Source organism: Theropithecus gelada, chromosome 5 (assembly GCF_003255815.1).
Source record: "Theropithecus gelada isolate Dixy chromosome 5, Tgel_1.0, whole genome shotgun sequence".
Taxonomy (NCBI): domain Eukaryota; kingdom Metazoa; phylum Chordata; class Mammalia; order Primates; family Cercopithecidae; genus Theropithecus; species Theropithecus gelada.
In genome coordinates, this window is record NC_037672.1 from 9412157 (window position 1) to 9434817 (window position 22661).

The following is a 22661-nucleotide window of genomic DNA, read 5'->3' on the forward strand; positions in this document are numbered from 1 at the left end:
CTCCTGAGCTTCAGTTTTAATATGTTTTCTATAACAGTGTACATTAGTGACGCCCACTTCCTAGCTTTACACGCTTGAAGTCAATTTCCCCTCATGTTTCCTATTTGACTCACCACACTACAGCTACCCCTGGTACTCTATGCATAATACAGAGCCCCTTCAGTTTCCTGCTGCCTTATTTGACCTTCACTCTCCCCTAAATAACTACTGTCAAAGGTGACAGTTAACGATCCTATAGGATTCAAAGATGATGACTCATTTTAACTCAGAAAATAAACTGATCAAATTGCTGAACTTAAGCAACTCACCTCCCTTTTTCTCAATCTGCCAATATTTGTCACAAGTCCAATTTTCTTCCTTTCCCTTATGACTCCTTGGGCCCTGGGAGTGAGATGAGGAAATTAAGAGCCTCTTTAAATATCCTCATACTCTTGCAACGCAAATATATGTGGACTTGGGTGCAAGAGATCATTTAGAGAGATGACATCAATAGTGCAAGTACACTCATGTGGTCTAGGGGCTCATCACTGATTGGGAACTCTTCTACCCAAGACATGGAAGGCAGGCTAAAGGCCCACATACATTCTCTGCTAAGGCCACTGTCCACAACAGGAAAATTGCCACTACTGTCCAAACCAGCACCTCTTGTGAATTTGCAAGCAAAATAAAACAAAAACATGACCTGGCCTCATATTAGGGTCTGCAAGGTTAACCATCCCATCATTGCATCTAATTCAAAACCTACCCTGGTAGAATTCAAAACACCTGTTATGTAGAATGATGTCTTGCCTTTGATTCAGAAATGTATAATACAAATAGGCTATGTAATAAACAGTCACCTGCATAACATTTGAAATCAAAGGGCAAAGAAAATGTTGCTTTATTTAACAAAATGTATGCCAACTCCAATATCTATATACAAACATGTTTCAAAACCAGAGCAGCAGACACACAAACTGTTAACACAGGAATTACAATAATGCTTCTAACATGTTACACAATGTTTTGTTTCTGCTCATATAGACATTTACAGATTTAAAAATTATTCCAAAGGCCGAGCAGCATCACATCTTCAATTTCTGGGATGGATTATATAACATGTCCTAAAGAAATTGGGATGGAGCTTGAGAGACAATATATGGTGTTCAGTGTAGTTCAACAGACAGCAGGTGGCCCTTAATGATGGCTTACAAGATGTTCCGGACTGGGGATAAAAAACTGAATATAATATAGTCTATTAGAGTATACTTTGAGTAAGGTTTTTTGTTGTTTTTTTTTTAACTTTTACTCTATTTGTCTATATCCTAAATATAACAATCTCTCACTTCTGGGTCCCCTAAAGTAAGAAAACCTACTTTAAAAATAAGTTTAAAATGATTTTATTGGTAGTATTAACAAAATGTAGTGATTGGAGGTCCTTCAAAGTTAAGAACACACGCAAATACTCAACACAGGTCTGCCCTTACTCCCTTGTTTTGTTAGAAATGTTTATTTCATAACATGTACCTACAGGTTAAGCTATTTTCTAAAGCTCTTTATTTAGGGAGGACAGCTACTTTTTGCTTTCCCATTTTTGACTTCCAGAAACCCTTTTAATTCCTTAAAAGGTATTCTAGTTCTGAAAATCCTAAAAAGCTTTGCTACATATTCTACTCACGCAATTAAGCTCTGTCAAAGTATGCAAGTTGTGTTTTTAGCTAATGCCTGAAAAACAGTTGATGCTGCAAAGTGCAAATACTTCATGTTGACAGTTAACACTCTGACCTGATTCAAGGCCAATTCTCAGTCCAGCTTTTCAGGAAAAAGCACTGTGTGGTGAGGAATAGGAGAGAAAAAAAAGTAGGAAAAAAAAAAAAACCCCAAAATCACAGCCTTTTCTTCCTCACTCCTCTCCTCTCCGTATCTCGGGAGCTACTTTTCATGCCACAGGAGTACAATATATAACATGGATAAAACTTCGAATGCTCTCCTTTACGTAGTGAAATGGTACCAAAGATCTACTTCCTAAAAAGCACCAAATAAAAACGCACAGGGACTAAATGCAATAATAAAATGATCCACAGGGGTTTCCACTCACTTGTTCATATAAACCAGACCCCATCATTCCTGTGCTTTCATTTTCTGAAAGTGAGATTAGACCCTTATAAAAATGTACTTCCAAAATAAATTTCTACAATATAAAAACGTTCTACATTTTTCCAGCCCATGTATTGTTATAAAATAGGAAATCAGAAAACTAGCTACTGCAATTTTCATATGGTAAAAAATATTTTTATGTGTACACACACACATATATAAAAATGCAAGTTTTAAATTTCAATAAAAAATAACTAATTGACTTGATCATGTATTGAATTATACAAAAGAAATGTTGATTACCTGTAATGAGAACAAACTGCAAAGGATTGAAATTCCATCTACTGGAATCTAAGACTTTCCCATGTGGAAAAAAAAAAAAAAAAAAAATCAAAGTCTCCAATCGACTACCCAATAAGAAATCATTGGTGTCTTTTTCAGGTGTGACAACCCTTCATTCACTGCACCCCACAAATCGCCTAAGGCAGTTAATAGCCCCTGGAAGGAGGCAAATGCAAGTTGGGGCTGCCTCACGGTTGTGCCATCTGTGCTCTACCTAAAGGTCAGTGCCCAGCTGCACAGGAAAGTGAAGACTAGAATCATGTCTTAAGCTTTTACCAAGCCATCTATCTGCCCAAGAGGCTGTGCTTGTGCAGGGGGCGGGCCTTTTCTAAAGAACACAAATGTGTTGTGTAGACAAGTGACAGTCCTGACATCTGTTGGTAGAGAACGGAGTGGAAGCAGTGTTCCCGGAGTTGCTTCCGTGAGACAGCTGAGCAGCAGCGTAAGCATGAATGTGGTTAAGACAAATTAGAAACAGAGCATTACTATCAATGAAAAATAGGGATCATGTTCCTGTAACTTTAGCAAAAACAGTGGGAGGTCTCCATTTTGTTAATTCCTGCCATTTTCTAGTAATTTCATGAGGGAAAACCTTAAGGGGTCTCAAAGGCACAGAAGGGAAGAAACAGTGGGCAAGGAAGTTGTGCTAGTCCACAGGAGGTCCTGTTCAGAAGAAATGACAAAGGGAGGAGAGTGTCCATGAATCAAAGGGATCAAGAAGCGAGAACAGACAGCATCCACCCACAGTCTCTGGATGAATCCCAAATGAAAACTAAAAGGCATATGAAACCCCTTTCACAACTTTATAAGCCTACCTTGAACTCTGTTTGCAAGTTTTAGCTATGTTATAAGCCTGTTCCCTAGCATTTTAAATTGGTCACTTACGTTTCTGGGAATGGTAAGGGCAGAGAGAAAACAGTTTTAGGTATTTTCCTTTTGTAATCTTTTTTTGTCTTTGCAAAAAGGTACGTTCCCTTCCCATATGTCATAAAGCAATGTATTTTAAAGAAAGCAAAAGCTAAACATTTGAAAATGTTATCTTTCTTCTAACACTTGCAGTGAAAGGAGTAAATCCAGGCAAGCAGTCGAAAACATTCTTTAAAATGGCCAATAAAAGCAAAACTCTTTGTGCTATACAGAACACTCGGGAGTATTATAAAACCAGGGAGGGAGTAAAAGAATGGCCATTTCTCTATAACCAAATTGAAGCCAGTAAAGTAGAAAATACAATTTCCATTGTGCACCAAATACTCAGAGCACAAGTTAAAGCAAAAACAAAATGGATGTGCACACCAAAACAAAGGTTTTTCTGTAGCATTTATATGAAGAAAATGTGTAAAACATTCTCAATCTGCCCCTCTGAATGGATTATTAAACATCTGTGTGTGTATGTACTTAGAAAATGGGGTGCTAAACAAAGAAAAGTCTCAGATCCCACTGAAAATCTGTTCAGTTTCACAGGCTCTCCAGAAAAATGTGTATGTACCAATTTGTGTGTACAATTTCAGAGCCTTCAAATACATTCTGGGGTCCAATCACATATTTCAGGTTCAGACTCCTGGCTCCCAATATTCCTACAGTTCTGAACAATTAGCAGTCCTCTCATTTCTACAGTCTGTATTTCTTCTACTGAATCTTGGTGGAGGGACTCCAAACCAGAATAAACTAAAAAATAACTTGCTTTAAAGAGTAACTGTTTACTTATTTGCCCTTGGAGGAAAGAACATCCCAATCTCTAGTTGCTTCTATCAAATGCCGTTGGCCATGACTCATCCACTCTTCCTGGTCTTCATACAGCCGCCCACAAAACCAGCACTTAAATACACACTGTGCAGAATCATCAGGCAAGGAATCCACTACCTGGTAGTTGTTTTTATGAACTTTTTTGAGTTTCATTTTCAACATCATTTGCCTTTTAATTTGACTGGCTTCTTCTGCATTCTGGTAGGTCAGGCGTACATGATGCCGTCTGATGCCTAGCTGACACCTAGTCCTCTCTGATAAAACAACTTTGAGGACATTGCCTTTGTATTTATTTATTACCTTCATCACATTGGTCACTTCTGGTGAGTCCACATCAGGGTGGTTTAACACAATGACTGGCTGGTTCCGACGGGGACACTTAATCAACTGATCTGGCTTAGCTGCTATCAGTCGAAGTTGTCTTGCAACCTGAAAAATTGAAGGATCCTTGAGACAGTGGCTGGGTTCAGCCTGAATTTTGTTTTTCTTCTTGGATAAGTGTACTTGTTTGGTTTTATTTCTACTTATAGAAAGACTTCTGGAAAGCAGTCTCCCTTGCTTACTTAATTCACTGCTTCCTTGCTGTCCATGCAAGAGGCCAGTTTTTTTATGGATGGTGCTACAGACTGCACTCTCTTTTCTCAGTTTAGGGCGCAGAGGTGTCTCAATATTTTGGGACATATCTATTGGCCCCCTTTCACTTCTTAAAGGCTCTGAGTCTGCCTGTTTCACAGGGCAAAATGGAACTGGTTTTATTAACTGTGTTTCACTGCAAGGTATGCTGACAGGTGCTTCACATGTAGCCTCTATGATGTGGGCATCCTCAGAGGAATTAAGAACCCTCAACACAGCCCCTTTGGGGATTAACACTGGTGTGGCAACATGAGCCTTCCTGGCCACTCTACTTTTGGTTTTCCTATTACTGCCATCTGCAAAGTGTGGATATATTTGTTGATGAGTAAGCTGTCCATTACCAGTAACACCACCATCATCCGGAGGTTTCTGAGGAGTACCTGTGGGATGGCCAGGGCCAGTGACTGACACGTTGATTTCTTGAATACCTTCAGAGGTAGCTTTTGAAGTTCCCTTTGATGCCTGTCCTACAGAGCGACGATGTGCACTATTTGAAGCCAAAGATGAAGGCTTGCCACAGGACTCAATTAACTGAGCTATTTTTCTGCGCAACAGTTCAATTGACTTTATTTTAGACGTTGAGCTATTCCACTTAATGCCCTCGGGGACATTTTCAGATCCAGAGCTCAGAGAAAATACTGATGAGATGACTGGGCCATCATTAGTGTTGTTAGTCCTTTCAGAATTCTTTAATTCCAAAGGCTTATCCCCAGGCTGTTGAGATCTATCTTCTCCAGTTATGTTTATATGTAAATACTCACTCTTATGTTGAGAGGAAATCTGGCCTACAGTTGATACTGCCTTGTGTTCCTCTGTCTGGTTATCTTCCTGCTTTCTATTAGAGGAAACCATTTTTACAGGAATACTGATTTTACTTGTAGATTCCAAGTCATTTTCACTTATAGGCAATAAGCCCTTTTGTCCAGAGAAGGAAAAGGTTGCAGGTGATGCAGCAAAAGGGAGTAACTGCTGTGAGTTACTGTGTAAATTTCTTCCATTTTCAGCAAAACAAACAGCAGCTTTATATGGAAAAGGGTTTGATGCAGCTCCAAGACTACGTAAAACACTGTTTTTAAATACAGATGCTAGAGAATGACCTTTTAAGGCAACGGAAGGAAAAGCAGTTCTATGTGGATACAAATTATTTTTTTTCTGAAAATCCTCAATTGTTTCCGAATTAATGAAAGATTTTCCATTGTTGTGCACACTAGAACTTGGCATAATAAAATCGTAAGACCTTACCCATTTCACATTTTTAAGCTGTTTCTGAACTGAAGGTTGAAAACTATCAATGCCTACGAGTTTTCCAACATTCCTGTCAACTGTCAGTGACTTTGTTTTTTCTGCAGAAAGTATTTTTTCTTGTTCATTTGAACTCTTCTCATTCACCATACGTTCAGAATCACCTCCATTACCCCTCCCAGCTTCAAGGCAATTATTTTCTTCCAGCGGAAACAGTTTCAGAACAAGCTGCTGTGTACCATTGACAACCTTCACGTCTATCAACTGGGCTAAACAGTTTGCAGGAACAACTAGTTCTGCTGGTGCAACAACTGTCAATGGCATACCTGGCTGAACAGGTTCTTTAGCAGGGGATAAGACTTCTACTTCAACATTTTTGTTCTCAAATAGGTTGACTTCATTTGGCTCAGACAGGGTCATTTTATTTGGAATACAAACTACATCTTTTTGGTATTCCTTTGGTTCAGGTAACAACATGATATTGTGCATTTTGTCTTTATTTGCATGGAGAGAGAAACCTGACAGTTGATCTGACCACTTGTTTTGAAATGCAGTCCGTGGACTAGAAGCTTTTAGAAGCTCTGGGTTTTGTTTTGAAGTTCCGGTTCTTTTTGGCTCCAGCTTGGCAACAGCTTTGACTGGCCGTTTCGCACCTGCCCTTTCATGTACTCTCTTTGTGTGTTTGACAATATAATCATTTCTAATAGCACCATAGTCACAATACTCACACTGATAAGGAAATATGCCTGTGTGTTTCACCAAATGCCTCTGAAACTCTCCTTTCGTATACGAAATGTAGCTGCAGTGAGAACAAATGAATTTAATCTCCTCGTGTTGAAGGGTGTGCTTTTTGTACTGCAACGGGTCCTTTGTGGAAAATCGACATTTATCACAATAGTATTTGCCTGGCTTAAAGTTCCTTACCTTAAATTTGTTACTGACAGGACTTGAGAAGTTTTCAGTTTTATTTCCAACATGAGTAGCACTGGGATTATTGCTCACAAAATGAAAATTGGGAGGAGCTGCACCGAGGCTGCACTGGAAGCAGACATATATACCGTCCTTCCCTGTACCCTTCTGCAAATCTTGAAGAGAGATCTTGTGAACACTTTTGCACTTTGCACATGTAGCAATGGTCATCATGGCAGCCTCTGCCTCTGAGCCTTGATACAAAAGGGTTTGTGCTTCTTGTCTATCTGGGCGAGGTGCTCCATTAGCATCAGGCTGTTTGGGTGACATGGTCAAGGAATTATGTCCACCCTTCAAGTGTGTAGTGTACAGCTGCTGTCCAATATCCTTCATCTTATCTGCATTTCTAAAAACAGCCAACTAAAATTCAGAAAGTTTTCACATGATAAAATCCTTAGGTGATATCCTTCTATACAGTTTGTGATGGATAGGGGAGCAGCTACTTCTTGGGTGCATACTTAATTATCTTTTTTTATATACTGTCACAGTAGGTGCATGATCCCAAAATATGACTGCTTTCAGCTCTCTGATATTCCAGGTAACACTAAAGGAAAACAAAATTATAAAGCATGATTAATATAAGAGTTTGGCTAAGCTATTAACAAACTTATCTATATTTTAATGACCTTGGACATTTTATGGTAAATCTCAACATATGATTTTAGACACATGTTATAACAAGAACACAACACAGTTGGCAAGTAAGCCTAAATTGAAACCATTTTCAAACTCAGCCCCCTATAAATTACCATTTTAGCCAAATCATGAATGAACACAGGTATACCAGGAGCAAGCACATCACAGCAGCCATTCAGGACAGCCTTTGATCAGTGAAAGTCATTTTCAAGTGTCAGCACATCTTTCATAGGTATAATTTCATATTAGCTTCACAAAAATGTCATACAGGACACTGTCAGTTCAGTTTTTGAACAAGTTAGTTATCAAGTGGTTCACATTTGTTTCGACATTATAGATTACCAGCTTGAATACCAACTCTCTCACTCATACACTTAATTTGCTTTCATGAGTGGTAAGAAGCCCATAATACTGACAATGATAGCAAGCCTGCTGCAACATCTTATTGGGAATCTACTATGTGCTGGGCATTATTCAAAAGTGCTGTAAGGCAGTGAATGAAAGCAAATCAGTCCCTATCCTGGTGATGCATACACTGCAGAGGGGGAAACAGATTACATATTTGCCAATTGTGGTAAGATACTTGGGAAAAGAAATACCATAAAGCAAGGCCAACAGGACAAGGAAGGTCACGGTGATGAGGTTGCAGGGCTGGGTGTGGAGGTGAGGACAGTCAGAAAAGGCCTCATGCTAAGTTCATGTCTGAGCAGAGACCTGGGGGCAACCACAGTAAGCAGTGGCTGCTGGAAAAGGGGTGTTTCCAGCAGAGAAAAGGCAAAGATCTGTGGGAAGTGGACCTGCTGCTTGTGAGGAACAGCAAGGGGAATGGGGAACAGAAGACATGTTCCAGGAAAGACAATACCTCAGTATTGTACGGACATGGCAGGGGAGAGGCTGGGGCAGAAAGGAGATCACGGATGGCCTGGCCTGGGACACAAGAGGTGACAAACGTTTTCTAGAGCACGTAAGCACTCCAATATACACAGAGTGACTTTTTTTTTTTTTTTTTGAGACAGTGTTTTGCTCTTGTTGCCCAGGCTGGAGTGCAATGGTGCAATCTTGGCTCACCGCAACCTCCGCCTGCAAGGTTCAAGCGATTCTCCTGCCTCAGCCTCCCGAGTAGCTGCGATTATAGGCTTGTGCCACTACGCCCAGCTAATTTTGTATTTTTAGTATAGACAGGGTTTCTCCATGCTGGCCAGGCTGGTCTTGAACCCCTGACCTCAGGTGATCCGCCTGCCTCAGCCTCCCAAAGTGCTGGGATTACAGGCACTGGCCAGAGTGACTCCTTTATACAATCTTTTTAAAGACACTTATTTTCCCAGAATATGCCGAACTAGGAGCGTAACAAAATCCATTCTAGTTTGGAATCTGCTAAAAGCCTTTCTTTCATGACTTAAGATAATCACTTAGATCTTCTGAACCTCAGTTTTTCATCTGGCAACTAGACTTAGGAACAATTATCCAATCCCTCCCAGAGCCACTATGATGATTAGAATGCTAGAGTATAAGAACGCTAGAGTGTTTCGAGTCCTTCTCCCAGTGTCAAGAGGCAAGAGGGACTCAGTCAGTGTTTGTTCAATGACAATGATGGGTAGCAACACAGGTAGCTTCCTTCTGGCACAGTGCTAACAGGTCAAGAGCCATATAAAGGTAGTCTGAAAGACCGACGTGGGGGAGTGAAAAAGCCCCTCCATAGGGCTCCAGAGATACAATCGTAATGCACTCAGATCTGGTGTAAAACCTGCCCTTTGGAAAGCACCAAAATAACATACCATATCTGATGATAAGCTGTATTTTCTTTGGCAGTATTGTCTTTTCCTACTCTACTTTTGCCAAAGACAGTCAGCTTCTTCAAAAGCAGTTTCCAGCATGAAATCAGGCCCTCAATCAGACTTGCCCTATCTTAAGTATGCATACAACACTTAAAGACATCAAGCAGATGGAGACCTGCAGGGTTGCAGTAGGGGGTTGGAGAAACATCTATCCCCTCAATGTTGAAACACACATACCTGTGTAAGGGGATCATGATTTTGGACAGGACACATGAATGCCTCAAGCTGGCAAACAATACATGGCCAAAGATAAGGCCTTTCACATTACACTGCATTTCTGGTAGAGACAACACCACTTTCAGGAGTCTTTATGAGAAGCTGGCACACACTTTAATTTCCAAATTTGCAGAGGCTTTAGTGAAGGAAGATGAAGTAACTCCCAGGATTTCTGCTGCTCATCAAGCGACCTCAAGCAGGAACTCACCTGCATCTCTTATTCATCTATTAAAAACAGGCCCATGACTTCTATGCCCAGTCTGACAATGCTGATCCTCAAAATCACATACTTCATCATCTAAAGAATGCTACTATCATCAACACAGTCATGTCAGCATTGGTATCCAGGTAAAACAGAAAAGCTGCAGCAGCAGCCAGAACCCAAGAAAACCAAAGCCTAAGGAATGAAGAGGCTTAAGACTGGTGATAAGGGGGATCTGATCCAGCAGTTCTCAACCTGGAAAAGCCTCAGAATCAGAGCAAAAATGGACAATTTCCCAGGCTTCATCTAAAAGTGAGTGAATCTAAGTCTCAGGAGAGAAGGAAGGAAAAGAGATTTTTGTGGCTTGTAAAGGCACCCTAGGTAATCCTGATGAAAAGCCAGCATTCCAAATTACTGGTTGAAGCTTCTGAGAATATTTAAATCCTTAAAACATCTTCTGCAATTGACCATGCAGCTGATAGTTTAATATTGCCATAAACAAAAAACCATTTCCCTCTACAGGCAGCCAATTTTATTTTCACATAGTTCTCATTATCAACAATTTACCCTTAAATGAAAGAGAAATCAGCTTTCCTATAAATTTCCTTGTTCTGCCTTGACTCTGAAGCAACAAAAATAAACTTAATTCCTCTTGACCAACCAGTTACCAATCTGCACATCTCTCATCCTCACTTCTCAATTCTGTTCAAAAGACTTGCATACAAGTTGGTATCTATGTTTATGCTTTGACCCTACCAGTCTCATAATACTAGTGTGAGTGTGAGAAAGAAACTTGCCTGCCACAATTTGCTTACCAACTATTTCAACATAACACCCTCTATATTAGCCCTAAGAAATTCTCAACTAAGTCATGTGACAAGATTCCTCTATTTGAACAATTATCCAAACCAGGATTCCACTGGCTCATTTTCAGTGTTTCAGCCTCTTGCTCAGCCCCCAGGAGTCTTCAAAAATCACATAAGGCACTTTGCCATTTTTCTCTCTAAGTCCCTTCAAAAGTTGGGGGTGGGGAGGTATCATTGATTCTAAAACTGAATACTTGAAAATCTGAGACAGACTGGGCAGTAAGATCATGTCCATCAGCAAGGAATGGAGAGCATCCCAGCCAAGGAAAGTCCCCAGAGAATACACCAAGCCAACCAGAATGCATGAGGAAGGCAGAGTCCTCTTGGAGAGGCCTCTGCAAAACTTTCTCAGCAGTTATTTTGAATTAAGAATCCATAGGAGCAAGTGCCAATATGAAGCATGCAGCCACGATTATTAGCAAATGCAGTGCGATGGGGAAGGCAGGACATCTGGGCCGTAACTGGAATATGTCACCTGTTTGAAAGTATCTTCTTGGCTTCTAAACTATGCTCAAAAGAATGCAATGTTACTACATTGCCACATCCCTCTGTGCAAGTGAAAAAGATGTGAGATTTCTTCATAACAAGTAGATGGGAGTTCTCTTTCGCCTTTGTAACCTATGTGTCTAGTGACAGGGGAAAATGCGTCTAAGATGTAATACTCCAAGACAAAGATAAATGGACACAGCCGCATGAAGAATGAAGATGGCTCCGATGTTGGTATTTATACAGGGACACTCCTGAGGGACAGCAAGCCTATCTATATAAAAGGCTCTCAACCCATCCCTTCCACACAACGTACTCCATGGTTCACATCCAAGTACACACACCTGTGAAGCTGAGTCATCTTGGCAAGTTATGGCCCTGGGGGTGGATGACCAACGAGTACAAAAGACCCTGGAGACAAAGCTGTGCATGGGTATGCTGGAACTGAAAGGGTACTCAATAAATCACTATTATAAACAGCAGGGTCAGTGTTTGCCTACCCTGAAAACTCTCAACATCTGTTACAAAAGCCTCTGCATTTGACGTCTTAAGACTTTCAGATGGCTTAGGAAAACACTCAAAAACACAGAAAATAGTATCATTAATTTTATGGCACAATAAAAAAGATGTCCATTTATTAATTTGCCTGTTTTCAAAAAATTATTTAGCAACATAACAGTGAGTTTTCTAATGCAGAATGATATACAGCATGAGCCAAAGATGACTGCCACGCACCAAAGGCGAGTGGCACAGTGTGTCACAGATGTGCTCTCTGGACTGAGCCTTATCTTTCTTCAAAGGAAAGACCTGGAAATAGCCCTGAATGCATTCACTGTTGGTGGGTTTTCTTTTGATTTTGAGCTCACTTGCCCTGTTTTCTTAAAAACTTCTTATGGAGACATAAAAACAAAGTATCAAGTTTGGAAGAATCCAGATCAGTGACATTGTGGGCTATAAAAAAACATAAAAGACTGTGTAAATTCCTATTAAAAATGAAGTATTTGACTTCTAAATATTGGAAACATCTAATGCTCAATAGAATTAGAAGAGAAATAAGTTGTAACACAGTGTTTAAAGCTAGAGATTCAGGAATCAGATCATAAGGTTTAAAATCCCAGCTCTATCACTTTCTAGATATATGACCTGGGTATGCAAACTTTTGATTCCTCACCTGTAAAATGAGACAGAAACAGTACATACCTACCCCACAGAGCTACTGGGAGGATTAAATTACTGACATATCATAAGCTGTTAAAAATATTATTTTCCATTTTTAATTTAAAAAAATACCAATCACATAGTCAGAGGGGCTAAAATACAATTTTCTTAGCTGCCTAATTAACTGCTCTACTCAGAACATGCCCTGAATCTCACTTTATATTTTAATCTTATTTGTCTGGTTATACAGCCCAAAAGATAATTTACCTCTGTGGCAAAACCACCCACCTAGCTTCAGTGCAAAGGGGCTAACAGCCATTTATAATCACCATAGAAAAGATGCTCCAACTACAAGAGTACTCACTACAATATAGGTTTATATATAAACTAGTTACTAAACTACCTTTTCCTCACCCACTTCTCTCAAAGTTCAGCCAAAGTGTGAAATATCCCTGTAGCAAATGAATGTGTTTCTGTGATAAATGTTAATGTGAAAAGGTGGCCAGTTATATCGCATACATGCTACATGGACCACCACATACATTTCTGTTCATGAGATGCCCAGCAAGCTCAGTGTTAGCTGACTGTGACTGCATCGTTTTTGGATGGAGAAGCAGACTTAAGCAGCTCTTTTCAGGAATTCTGACCCCAGAGTCCTCCTTTGAATGTAGCCTCTACCATACTCATTGCTGGGGCAGGGTATAGCTGCTGTACCTATGAAGATCACAATGGAATGGGTGGAAAGGTTTACGGTTCCATCTCTGATCCTGTCCCTTATTTGCAGGGTCCTTCGGCAAATAATTTTTCTCTGTGCATTGACAAGCAAGGAATAATGCTTTACCATCAGCAAACTTAAAGGGCGATCAGGAGATGCAAACTAGATATGTATGCAAAGCATTAAGCCCAATGGCATAACCACTTACAAATTGTATCTATATTCCTTCTGTCTCTTTCACCATAGCAAAGGCTTGTCTAGCTTTCCCAGTAACCAAAATTTTAAAACAATTCTACCCCAAAGTGCCCAGTAAACACTTAAAATCAATCAGGAAAAAAAATTTCAAAATTAGACATCAACTGCCAACATTTCCCCAGTAGGATGATATTGAGGAAGAAACTTGCCTCAGAAAGAGGTTTTTCAGACCACTAATATGAATCAGAAGCAAAGTGCTGAGTGAACAGATTTAAAAGGGGGAAAAAATCCATTAAGTGTCATAACCTTTTTGTCAAACTACCTTGCAATGAGATGACTGAATTGCAAATTGATTGCCATCTTGATGATGAAAAATACTTCCAAATGCTGCTGACAAATGTACCATCCTTGGGATCCTAGATTTCCATATGAAACCAAGTGTACTGCTTGGGCAGCAGAATGGACCAAGAAGGCTGCAGGAGACAGCCCGATTCCTCTGCTTTCCAGGTGAAAGCAGCTGAGTGTAACACAGTAGAGAATAACGACCTTGGGACATCAAGAACAAGGTTCAAAACCTAGGTGTCTGGTTTACTAGCACATGATTTCAAACTTGTTAACCTATCTGAGCCTGAATGTTCTCACTCATAAACTGAGAATATTTCTCATTTATACAGTTGATGTGAGGATAAATGAGAAAAGGGTGTATGCAAGTGGGAGGTAACTTTATGCTTGGCAAAAAGTAGATGTTTTGTTAAGAAATCAGTCAGTATATTTTTTTAAGATGCCCTCACAGGTAGAAGAATTCAATAATGTCCAGAGAAGCAGATACTGCTTAGCTTAACAAATGAATCGGATGAGGCAAAAGTCTATTATCAACATGAGTTCATTAGTCGGCAGGAAGTGAGGGTCTTCTCCCCACCCTGTCTACAGGGAATATTCTAGAGATTGACTTGACACTGCTGTGCACATCAACTAAGTCTATATCAGAAAACAAAGGAAATGATACTATAGGCTTTTTCTTAACATTTTAAGAAAAAAATCTTTCTAAAAAAGAATACAGCCAGTATTAGAGTGCGTAATGTTTAAAACTTCAACTTTGTATGTGAAAAAAAAATGTGAAAGAGCAAATGTGCTCTTGTAAGCATTAAAAATACATATGGTAAAAATAAGGTAGTATTACAAGGAATATTACAAAATTTTATGTCATGAAGCACACCAAATGACTCCAGGTCTCTAAAGGTGCTAAAAATGAGACGTGTTTATTTCAAAAAATCAAAAAGGGATTTCCTTTTTGCCTTAAAAATGTGCAGAAAAAAATGGATTCAGAGTTTAATAAAACAGTATAATCAAGCACAGAAAAAATATCTTCCATTAAACCAGTAGTTCTTAACCCTCGCTGCATTAGGGCAATTGGCCTGTCATGAGCCCGGGATATTAAACTTATTTTTTAGAGGAGGTCCCTGGGACAACTGATCACCCCACTGCACACCAGAATTACTTGGAAGCTTCAAAAATGATGTCCCCCACCACCCCCAAGACTCCACTGTAATTGGGGAAGAGGTGGGGATATTGGGATTTTTAAAAGCTTCCCAGGTAATTCCCACATGCAGCTATGCAGCCAAGGCTGCAAACCACCTGGCATTACAGGTGCATGTGCACTTGGGAATGGCAAGAATAATATCGACATCCTTGTACAAGATTTTATATTCTTGTGGGTGCCTGGAGGTGGGGTGAGGCCACCACCCTGGGGCTGTAATGGGACAAGCAGACTCAGGGTTCCACCCTTGCGTAGCCCTGTGACCTTGGAAACACCAATGATGCTCTCTGCAAAGTGTATAATGAGGTATCTACTTTGCAGATTCTTAGAAATTTGGATGTTCCTGGCACAGTGCCTGGCATAGTGTGAGTACAATGAGCACTGCCCAGGACTGTTTTATCCCCACACCTGCTGTGGACTGCCGTTTTTAAGGAGTCTAACAGAAGATGGAGAGAAGTAAATGGGTATGATAAGTAGAGTAGTGAATGTTCTATCAATGATCTGATTAGAGTACTCTCCCAGTGGCTGGCTGCTTGTCAATCCCGGAGCACCTTGGCCCTTGGCCCAAGTCAGATGGAAAGACTGCCTGCATAAGCAGGTTCCTATGTTACCTCGAAACTTCTCAAAGCCAGCCTTCAATTATCTGCTTCTTCCCTGATAACACGTCTGCTGAAGTTATATGGCTTTTTGAAGATCAGAGCTGGTGAACAGCAGCAAGTGTGTCCAGTCTTACATTCTTTGTTTTCTGCTACCCTGCTGTGTGAAGCTGTGAAATGAAGCCATAGACAGTATCTGCTGCCACTTCAGCACTGTTCTTACTTCCTGCCTGGAGCCTTGGAGTTGCAGATACAAGTAAAAAATGTGGCAAGTCCCACGGGCTCTTCCTTCTCTTTCAGGCCTTCTCTTCTCAGGCGTGGAGTGCCATGAGTTTCACAACCTCAGGCCCTGGTGTAGGCTTCTACATCAGAACCCTGGGCGTCAGCAAGGCTGCACAAAGAGGCCTGCAACAGAAGCCAAACACTTGGGTTTAAGTCCTGGACAGGCACAGCCTTGGTTTCTCAGAGAGTGCTGAAGATAAGGGGAATGAGCCCCAGAAGTGGTTCTCAAGCAGGGGTGTATGGCAAAGTCACCCACGGAACTTAAAAAGGATTCCCAGGACTCACATGCAACCTAGCAAATCAGGTTACCATTTCCTGGGGTGGGGCTCAGGCATATGGTTGAAAATTCTCCCTAGTTGATTTTGATGCCTCCCCACCCTCACCCCATGATGACAATGTTTAGACTGGCTGATCTGTAGCTGCTTTCACTCCAAGGATGAATCCTGGAAATTGCAGTTAGCTGGGTTTGCATAACAAAGAAAAAGGAGTAGACAACAGGCAGTTTGAGAACAATCAAAATTGGGAAAACCCTCCCTGGTAAGGATCTTGTTTATCATGATCAATAGCAAAGGGTTTGGCCAAGGCAGGCACTCAGTAAGGTTCGTATTGGTTGAAAGAATGAGTGAACGAATGAAAGAGCAGCCTTCACAGAGACAAAAATAAAATGTTCTTTGTTCTTCCTTTTGCACAAAAACTGGCCCCGATCCCCTTACTTAAAGGCAAATAAATCTCTAGAGATCTCAATGGATTTTTTTAAATTGCCATTTTGCATTTTTAAAATCTTCAGATTGGGCATAGCACATCAGAAAGGAGTTCCAATAAACAAAGTAATGCCATCCTTTGTCTGCTCTTTTCAAATTGCATTTGCAATGAATGTTATCAGCATAACAAAACTATCTACATACAAAAGTGTTATTTTTCAAGGCTAAATGTGATCCAAGATGAAAGTAATTTTTAAGAATTGCATCCTAGATTAAAGATATCAGTATTACACAATTTTAAAAAAGAACTATTTGTATCCTACTCAAAGAGACAACAGTATATAACATTGGTTTCTAAAACAATATTTCCTGAACCCTTGGATGTGTACTGACATCACAGGCTGGGCTGAACTCTGCTCTATGTGACTCGAGAGAGAGAAAGAGATGCATTACCATCTTCAGTCTCTGCTCTACTGTAGAAGAGTACTGCAAGCTTCTGGAGACCCAGGTTTGCCTTAACTGTTGGTGATTTCAAGTCTAAACTTAGGATGGTTTAAGGATTCTAACACATTAGATTTTAGCTACGTAGATTTCTACTTTTAAATAGGATATAATGTTCAGTAGTTCATTTTTTTTTTAATGTTACGTTGACAAATCGTTCATTATTCCAATTTTTAAAGTCAGAGGTATTTTAACGGGATACATTAGACAACTTACAAAGACGTAAGTGTTTTCTCCCGTTTCCTCTTTTGGCTTTTCCTTTCTGGTTGAGAAACTTTCATTCTTTTGAACCCTGAAATTTCTTGGCTTTATAGAGCCCCAAACCCCAAAGACACCAAGATAAGACGGGCACGCCGGGATGGGGAGGTCCCACAATGACATCAGCATTTGGAACAATTCAAACTTTCACTGTATCTTCTCACTCAACCTCCTAAGTCCTCACCCCCCGCAAAAGATGCGCAGAATCTCGATGGACGAGCCCACCCCTGAGACCCTCTCAAGGAAAGACAATGCCAGGCTGGTTTTGGAGTTTATTGTCGGCACGCTCCCCCGATGGCAAGCAGCATCCGAGGCGAGCGGGCCTAAGCCTGGGCGCTCAGAGGACGAGGCCAGGTGCAGCGGGCTCATCGTCGTCTCCCAGAAGGGCCCGCTTACCGCGAGGGAAGGCCGGGATTCTTCCAACCGAAGAAAACCAAAACCGTCAATGCTCAGCTCGGAGGCCCGCAGGAGGCTTTAAAAATGGCCTCCTGACGACACTTCCTGCTTGGCGCGGACGGTAGGAGCCCTCGGAGGAGGCATCCTTCATAACGCTGGGGGCGGGGAGCGCAGGCTGGGCCAGCGGCACCACACGAACTGCCCCGCGGGATGCCGCCGCCCCGCCCCAGTCGCCCTAGCGCGTTGGGGGAGTCCGCGGGGTCGAGGCGCACAAAGGCGAGCTGGGGGCGCCGGGCCGGACCCCGACCCCAGGCCGGGCCCGCGTCCCTGCTCAACACGCGCCAAGCCGCGGCCCGGGCCCCCACCCCAGCTGGTGCCCCACGCCCACCAGCCAGAGCCCGCGTTTGGCCTTCCCGGTGCTGCTCGCCACGACGCCAGCTCGCAGCGTGGGCACGCGGGGCCGTGGCCGCGCGACCCGCCCCGGCCCGGCCCCGTCAGGCCCCCGCCCCGCGCGGCCCCACGACCCGGCCGCAGCCGGCGCTTCGGTCACGTACACGCGGATCCAGGGGCCCTTGCCCTCCCGCTCAGCTACTTACCCAGCAGGCCGGATTCGGGTGCCAGGTCCCGGCAAAGGGGCGTCTACGCCGCCGGCCGCAGACCTCCGGCGCCGCGCCCGCTGTAGGTCCCTACCCGGGGGGCGGAGCCCGCGCAAGCCCCGCGCGTGCGCAGTGTGAAGCTGCGGCCCGGCTCCAGCGAGGCCGGCGCCTGAGGTCTCTAAGGCTGCGCCAGCCCCCGCCGGGCTTCTAAGCTGTCCAGAGCGGGAAGCCTCAGACCCGGCCCAGCCCCACTTCTGGGCTTACAGCTTGACCCAACACGTTCGCAGGGTAGCGAGCGAGGTCCACACTTAGCCATGCCGCAGGCTCAGAGCCTCCTCTGCAAAAGAAGGATTCGGCTTCGGTCCTGGCCCAGTCCGCCATCCCGGGGCGCCTGCCTGGTACCGGGTCCCGCCGGGGGCGGCCTTGGCGCCTGCCCCCAGGGAGCCTGCAGCCTTGCAGCGGGTGAGTGAAAGCGAGAGAAAAGGAGCTCAGGTCCTCAGCCTCCAAACTCATCCTTCTTGGAGAGCTTCAGTGAAAGAGATGGCCTTGAAGTCCTGGGTACAAATCCTGACTCTCCCGACTCCTTTATGTCTTAGCTACTGGACCATGGAGAGAAAGTCCCCTGACCTCTCTCAGTGTCTTCATTTCTGAAGATGAGGAAGGTCGGATGTGAGGCGCAAAGCCTCCTCTAGCAGTTGGGCGTTGTGAGGGTCAGAGGGGACAATGACTGGGAGTCTGGAGACGGTGTGAGCTCATTTAATGCCAGAGTTTCTTTCCTGCCTCGTGGACTTAAGTGCTATTTTGGGCAAACCAAATGCCCTCTAGATACACCTGCATCTACGATCTGGAAGGAAGACATATTTAGAATAGAGCCGCTAAGAGGAAAGAGGACCATATTGCCAGGTCCCGCATAATCAGTGACTCCCCACAAAGTGAAACTGCTCTCCAGCAGGGGCTGGTTGAGGCACGGGAGCAGCGTCACTGGGAAGTACAGTTTCTTCGGGATGAACAGCTAAAGTTTATTTCAAAGCTCTGGAAGCGGGCGGGGGGGGGGGGGGGGGAGCAAGGCTGGTTTTCATCACCTTCCTGTTGGCGGCCAGAGGTCGGCGTGCACGGACAGCAGCCAGTATGCTGCACGGAGGAGATGTGGGGCTGGGCAGTAGTACCCCACGGAGAAGCGGAGTTGAGGAAGACAGGCTCAGCCACAAGTCCAGCCGCTGGCCAAAACCTTCGCCACTGAAATATCAGGAGCCAAGCAGAAGAAATAGCAGCCCAGAGAGCAAATCCTTCTCCCTGCCTTAGGCTGCAGTGCTCCTAACCCCGGTCCTGATCAGGGAGCTGCTAGGCTCCTGGTTTTCTATCTCCTAGGGCTCAGAGAAGCTAAGGGACCTCTTCTCAGAAAAACACATTTATGTGCAGATAGCTCCTATCAGAGGCAATATGCCAGAGAGTTCAAAGTATCCCTCAAGAGTAGGGTCAAGTTGGGAAGGGCATTGGGAATCCAAACTAGCAGCCACTGCCTGAAAATCTCTAGTGGCAAAAAGAGCCACATCAGGAAAAACTATTAATTCTAAGTACTGGAGAATTTGAGGTCTAAACATTAGAGAAAATGTTCCTAAACTGTAGCCCAAATTGTTGCCTCTCCTTATAACTTCTACTCATGCATCACAGTTCTGCCCTCTTAAGTCACACAGAATTGATGCAAGGTACCTACGGGTCTCCTGGGAGTTTCTCTCAAGTTAGAACTGGTTATGAATCCCAGTTCGGGCACACAGAAGTTATGAGCCTGTCCGAACCTCAGTTTCTCATGTAAAATTCAGTGTACAATAGGTCCTTCCTCCCAAGGGGGTTGTCAACATTAAACAAGAGAAAGCAAGTCAGGACTTACCACAGTCCCTGGCAGATAGAAGTGAGTGTTAACTTACTCTTCAGTAGCCCAGATTCAGGGAGATGAAATGCTTTGTGGAGAGTCTGGAAATGGGATGTTTACAGCCTGAAAAAGGGTCAAGGGAAGACAGAAACTACTTCAGCAGAAACCTTTAAGGTTGATGTCCCCAAAAGTCTTCTGATGCTTGCAAATGTGAATCATCACACATTCCCTACACTTATGTCTGCCCTTCATTGTCTTCTTCCCCACCTCCAGCTTAGTTTGCCTAAATTCCATGGATCACTTCTGTCACGAGTTGAATTGTTTCCCAGAAAAATACGTTGAAGCGCTAATATCCCCCACCCCCAACTTACAGATGTGACCTTATTTGGAGACAGGGTCTTTACAGATGTAAGACAAGGTCATTAGGGTGGGCCCTTATCCAATGTGAATGGTGTCCTTATAAGAAGAGACACAGAGAGGAAAATGCCATGGGAAGACACGGAGACACACAGGGAGAAGAAGCCACGGACAGAGGCAGAGATTGGAGTATACAGCCACAAGCCAATGGTTGTCGGAAGATGGAAGAGGCAGGAAGGCCTCCTCTAGAGGATTCAGAGGGAGCAAGGCCCTGCGGACATCTTGATTTCAGACTTCTAAGCTGACAGAACTGTGAGACAATACATGTTTGTTTGGTACAGCCACCCTAAGAAACCAATGCACCCTCCTAGTTATGACTACCTAATGTAGGAGAGAAGAGGGAAGACGTGAACCAGTCACTGAGTATAAGATTTGGGAGCCAACATTCATTCATTCACTCATTCATTAAACAAAACATGTATTTGGCCGGGCGCGGTAGCTCATGCCTGTAATCCCAGCACTTTGGGAGGCCAAGGCGGGTGGATCACCTGAGATCAGGAGTTCAAGACCAGCCTGGCCAACAAGGTGAAACCCCGCCTCTACTAAAAATACAAAAATTAACTGAGCGTGGTGGCAGGTGCCTATAATCCCAGCTACTCGGGAGGCTGTGGCAGGAGAATTGCTTGAACCCAGGAGATGGAGGTTGTAGTAAGCCAAGAACGAGACACTGCATTCCAGCCTGGGCAACAGAGCAAGACTCTGTATTCAAAACAAAACAAAAACTATGTATTGAATGCTCTTTCAGTGCAGGCACAGGCTAGTGCTCAGGCTAGAGGAATGAGGAACAGGGTAAGGCTCAGCCCTCAGGGAACATGCATTTCCGGACCACAAGCCTTACAGATGAAATGACCAGGACTTGGGAGATGAGCTGTAAGCCACGAGTAGGAAAGCTGCCACAAGAAGACAGAGAACGGGGGAGAGGAGAGCATGTACAAAGGCCCTGAGGTGGGTGCTTTTGAGGAAGAAAAGGAAAGGCAGTGTGGATTTAGATCATTCTAGGCGCCTACAAAGCGTGATCTTAGAGAGCCCTTCATCGAATTCTGCCAGTGGGGAGCTTGGGGCTCAGAGGAAGGCCTCCGCGAGCTTTCCATGATCATCCTTTCTCTTGCTCTGAACTTCCCTCCATGCTTCATTACCCAGTTTTATATTCTCTCTGGCCTCTAGCACTCCCGAATATTATATGACTTGACAAAAACAGCACTGTCCGTTGGAAACGAGCCAGGTCTCTAACACCCAAGTCGGAGCACAGACACGTCAATCTCAGACCCTTCAAGGCTTTATGAATGGATAGGAGATCCCAGAAAGTCGCTTTTTCTTTCTTTTAAAACATTTCAGAAGTTTCTAGTAACTTCCTTGAGCTACTAGAAAGGTTTGCACATCTGTAAAGGAAGGATAAAGGCCCCCCAAGCTCCAATAAGACAGCCCCAGTTCTCAAGCTTACCTCGCCTCACAGTCCTGGGGTGCAGGAGGCTGAAGATGTAGAGTCCGAATCCCTAACTCATTTGCCATCCTTCCAGCTGTGTTGCCTTGGCCAAGTTACTGCCAGTCTCTGAGATGTCTTCTCAACTGCAAAACAGGAGTAACTGGAGCAACCTTTCGTGGAGGAGGGTGTCAGGCGCTAGGGCGTGGCTAAGGCGGGGACCACGTCCCAGCCACCCTTTCCCGCCCTGCGGCACAGGCCCCATCCCTCAGCTCTCACCGCCGCGCACACTCAGCGCGGCCTCGCGGCTGCCGCGGAAGCGCGCAGTGAGGCTGGAGGGGCCACGAGCGGCGCGCTGGGCATGCGCGCCCGTTAGAGCCTCGAGAGGCGCCGGGCCGCGCTGCGCTGCAGTACCGCCCGCGGCCTGCAGCGTCGCTGCGCGCCCGGCTGGCTCAGCTCCCCGTGTAGAGCTCTACCCCGGCGCCGGCGGGCGGTGCAGCCCGGCGCTCACCTGGGCACCCTGGCTCCTGCCCGCCCTGTGCTTCCGAGAATCGGGAATGTAATGTTTTGTTTTTACATTCCAATTTGCTCCCTCCCCAGGCTGGCGTGGAATCCGAGGGTTCCTGATGACTGCAGCTCCTCGCCCCTCCCACTGTGTTCCCGCCGCCTCTGGGCTGAAAGCGCCACCAGGACCGTGGCGCGTGGGCTTTGTTCGTCATTAAATCCTTGGGACATAGCAGGAGCATGGTGCCTGGCACAGAACAGGCTTGGCT

The 22661-nt window shown here is 44.0% G+C and overlaps 1 protein-coding gene across 2 annotated transcripts; it reads right to left on the bottom strand.

Moving 5' to 3' along the window:
- Positions 1-849: 849 nt before the first annotated feature.
- Positions 850-18273, bottom strand: ZNF518B (zinc finger protein 518B). Of its 2 annotated transcripts, XM_025386653.1 has the most exons (3): positions 18182-18273; positions 15671-15852; positions 850-7549 (listed from the first exon to the last, which is right to left on the bottom strand). In XM_025386653.1, exon 3 carries the CDS (start codon positions 7336-7338, stop codon positions 4120-4122), a length of 3219 nt encoding a protein of 1072 aa, XP_025242438.1. In that variant the 5' UTR covers positions 7339-7549; positions 15671-15852; positions 18182-18273; the 3' UTR covers positions 850-4119. The 2 variants fall into 2 exon arrangements, with proteins under 2 accessions (XP_025242438.1, XP_025242437.1); XM_025386652.1 differs by lacking the exon at positions 15671-15852 and having other exon boundaries at positions 18182-18270.
- Between the last annotated feature and the right edge of the window lie 4388 nt (positions 18274-22661).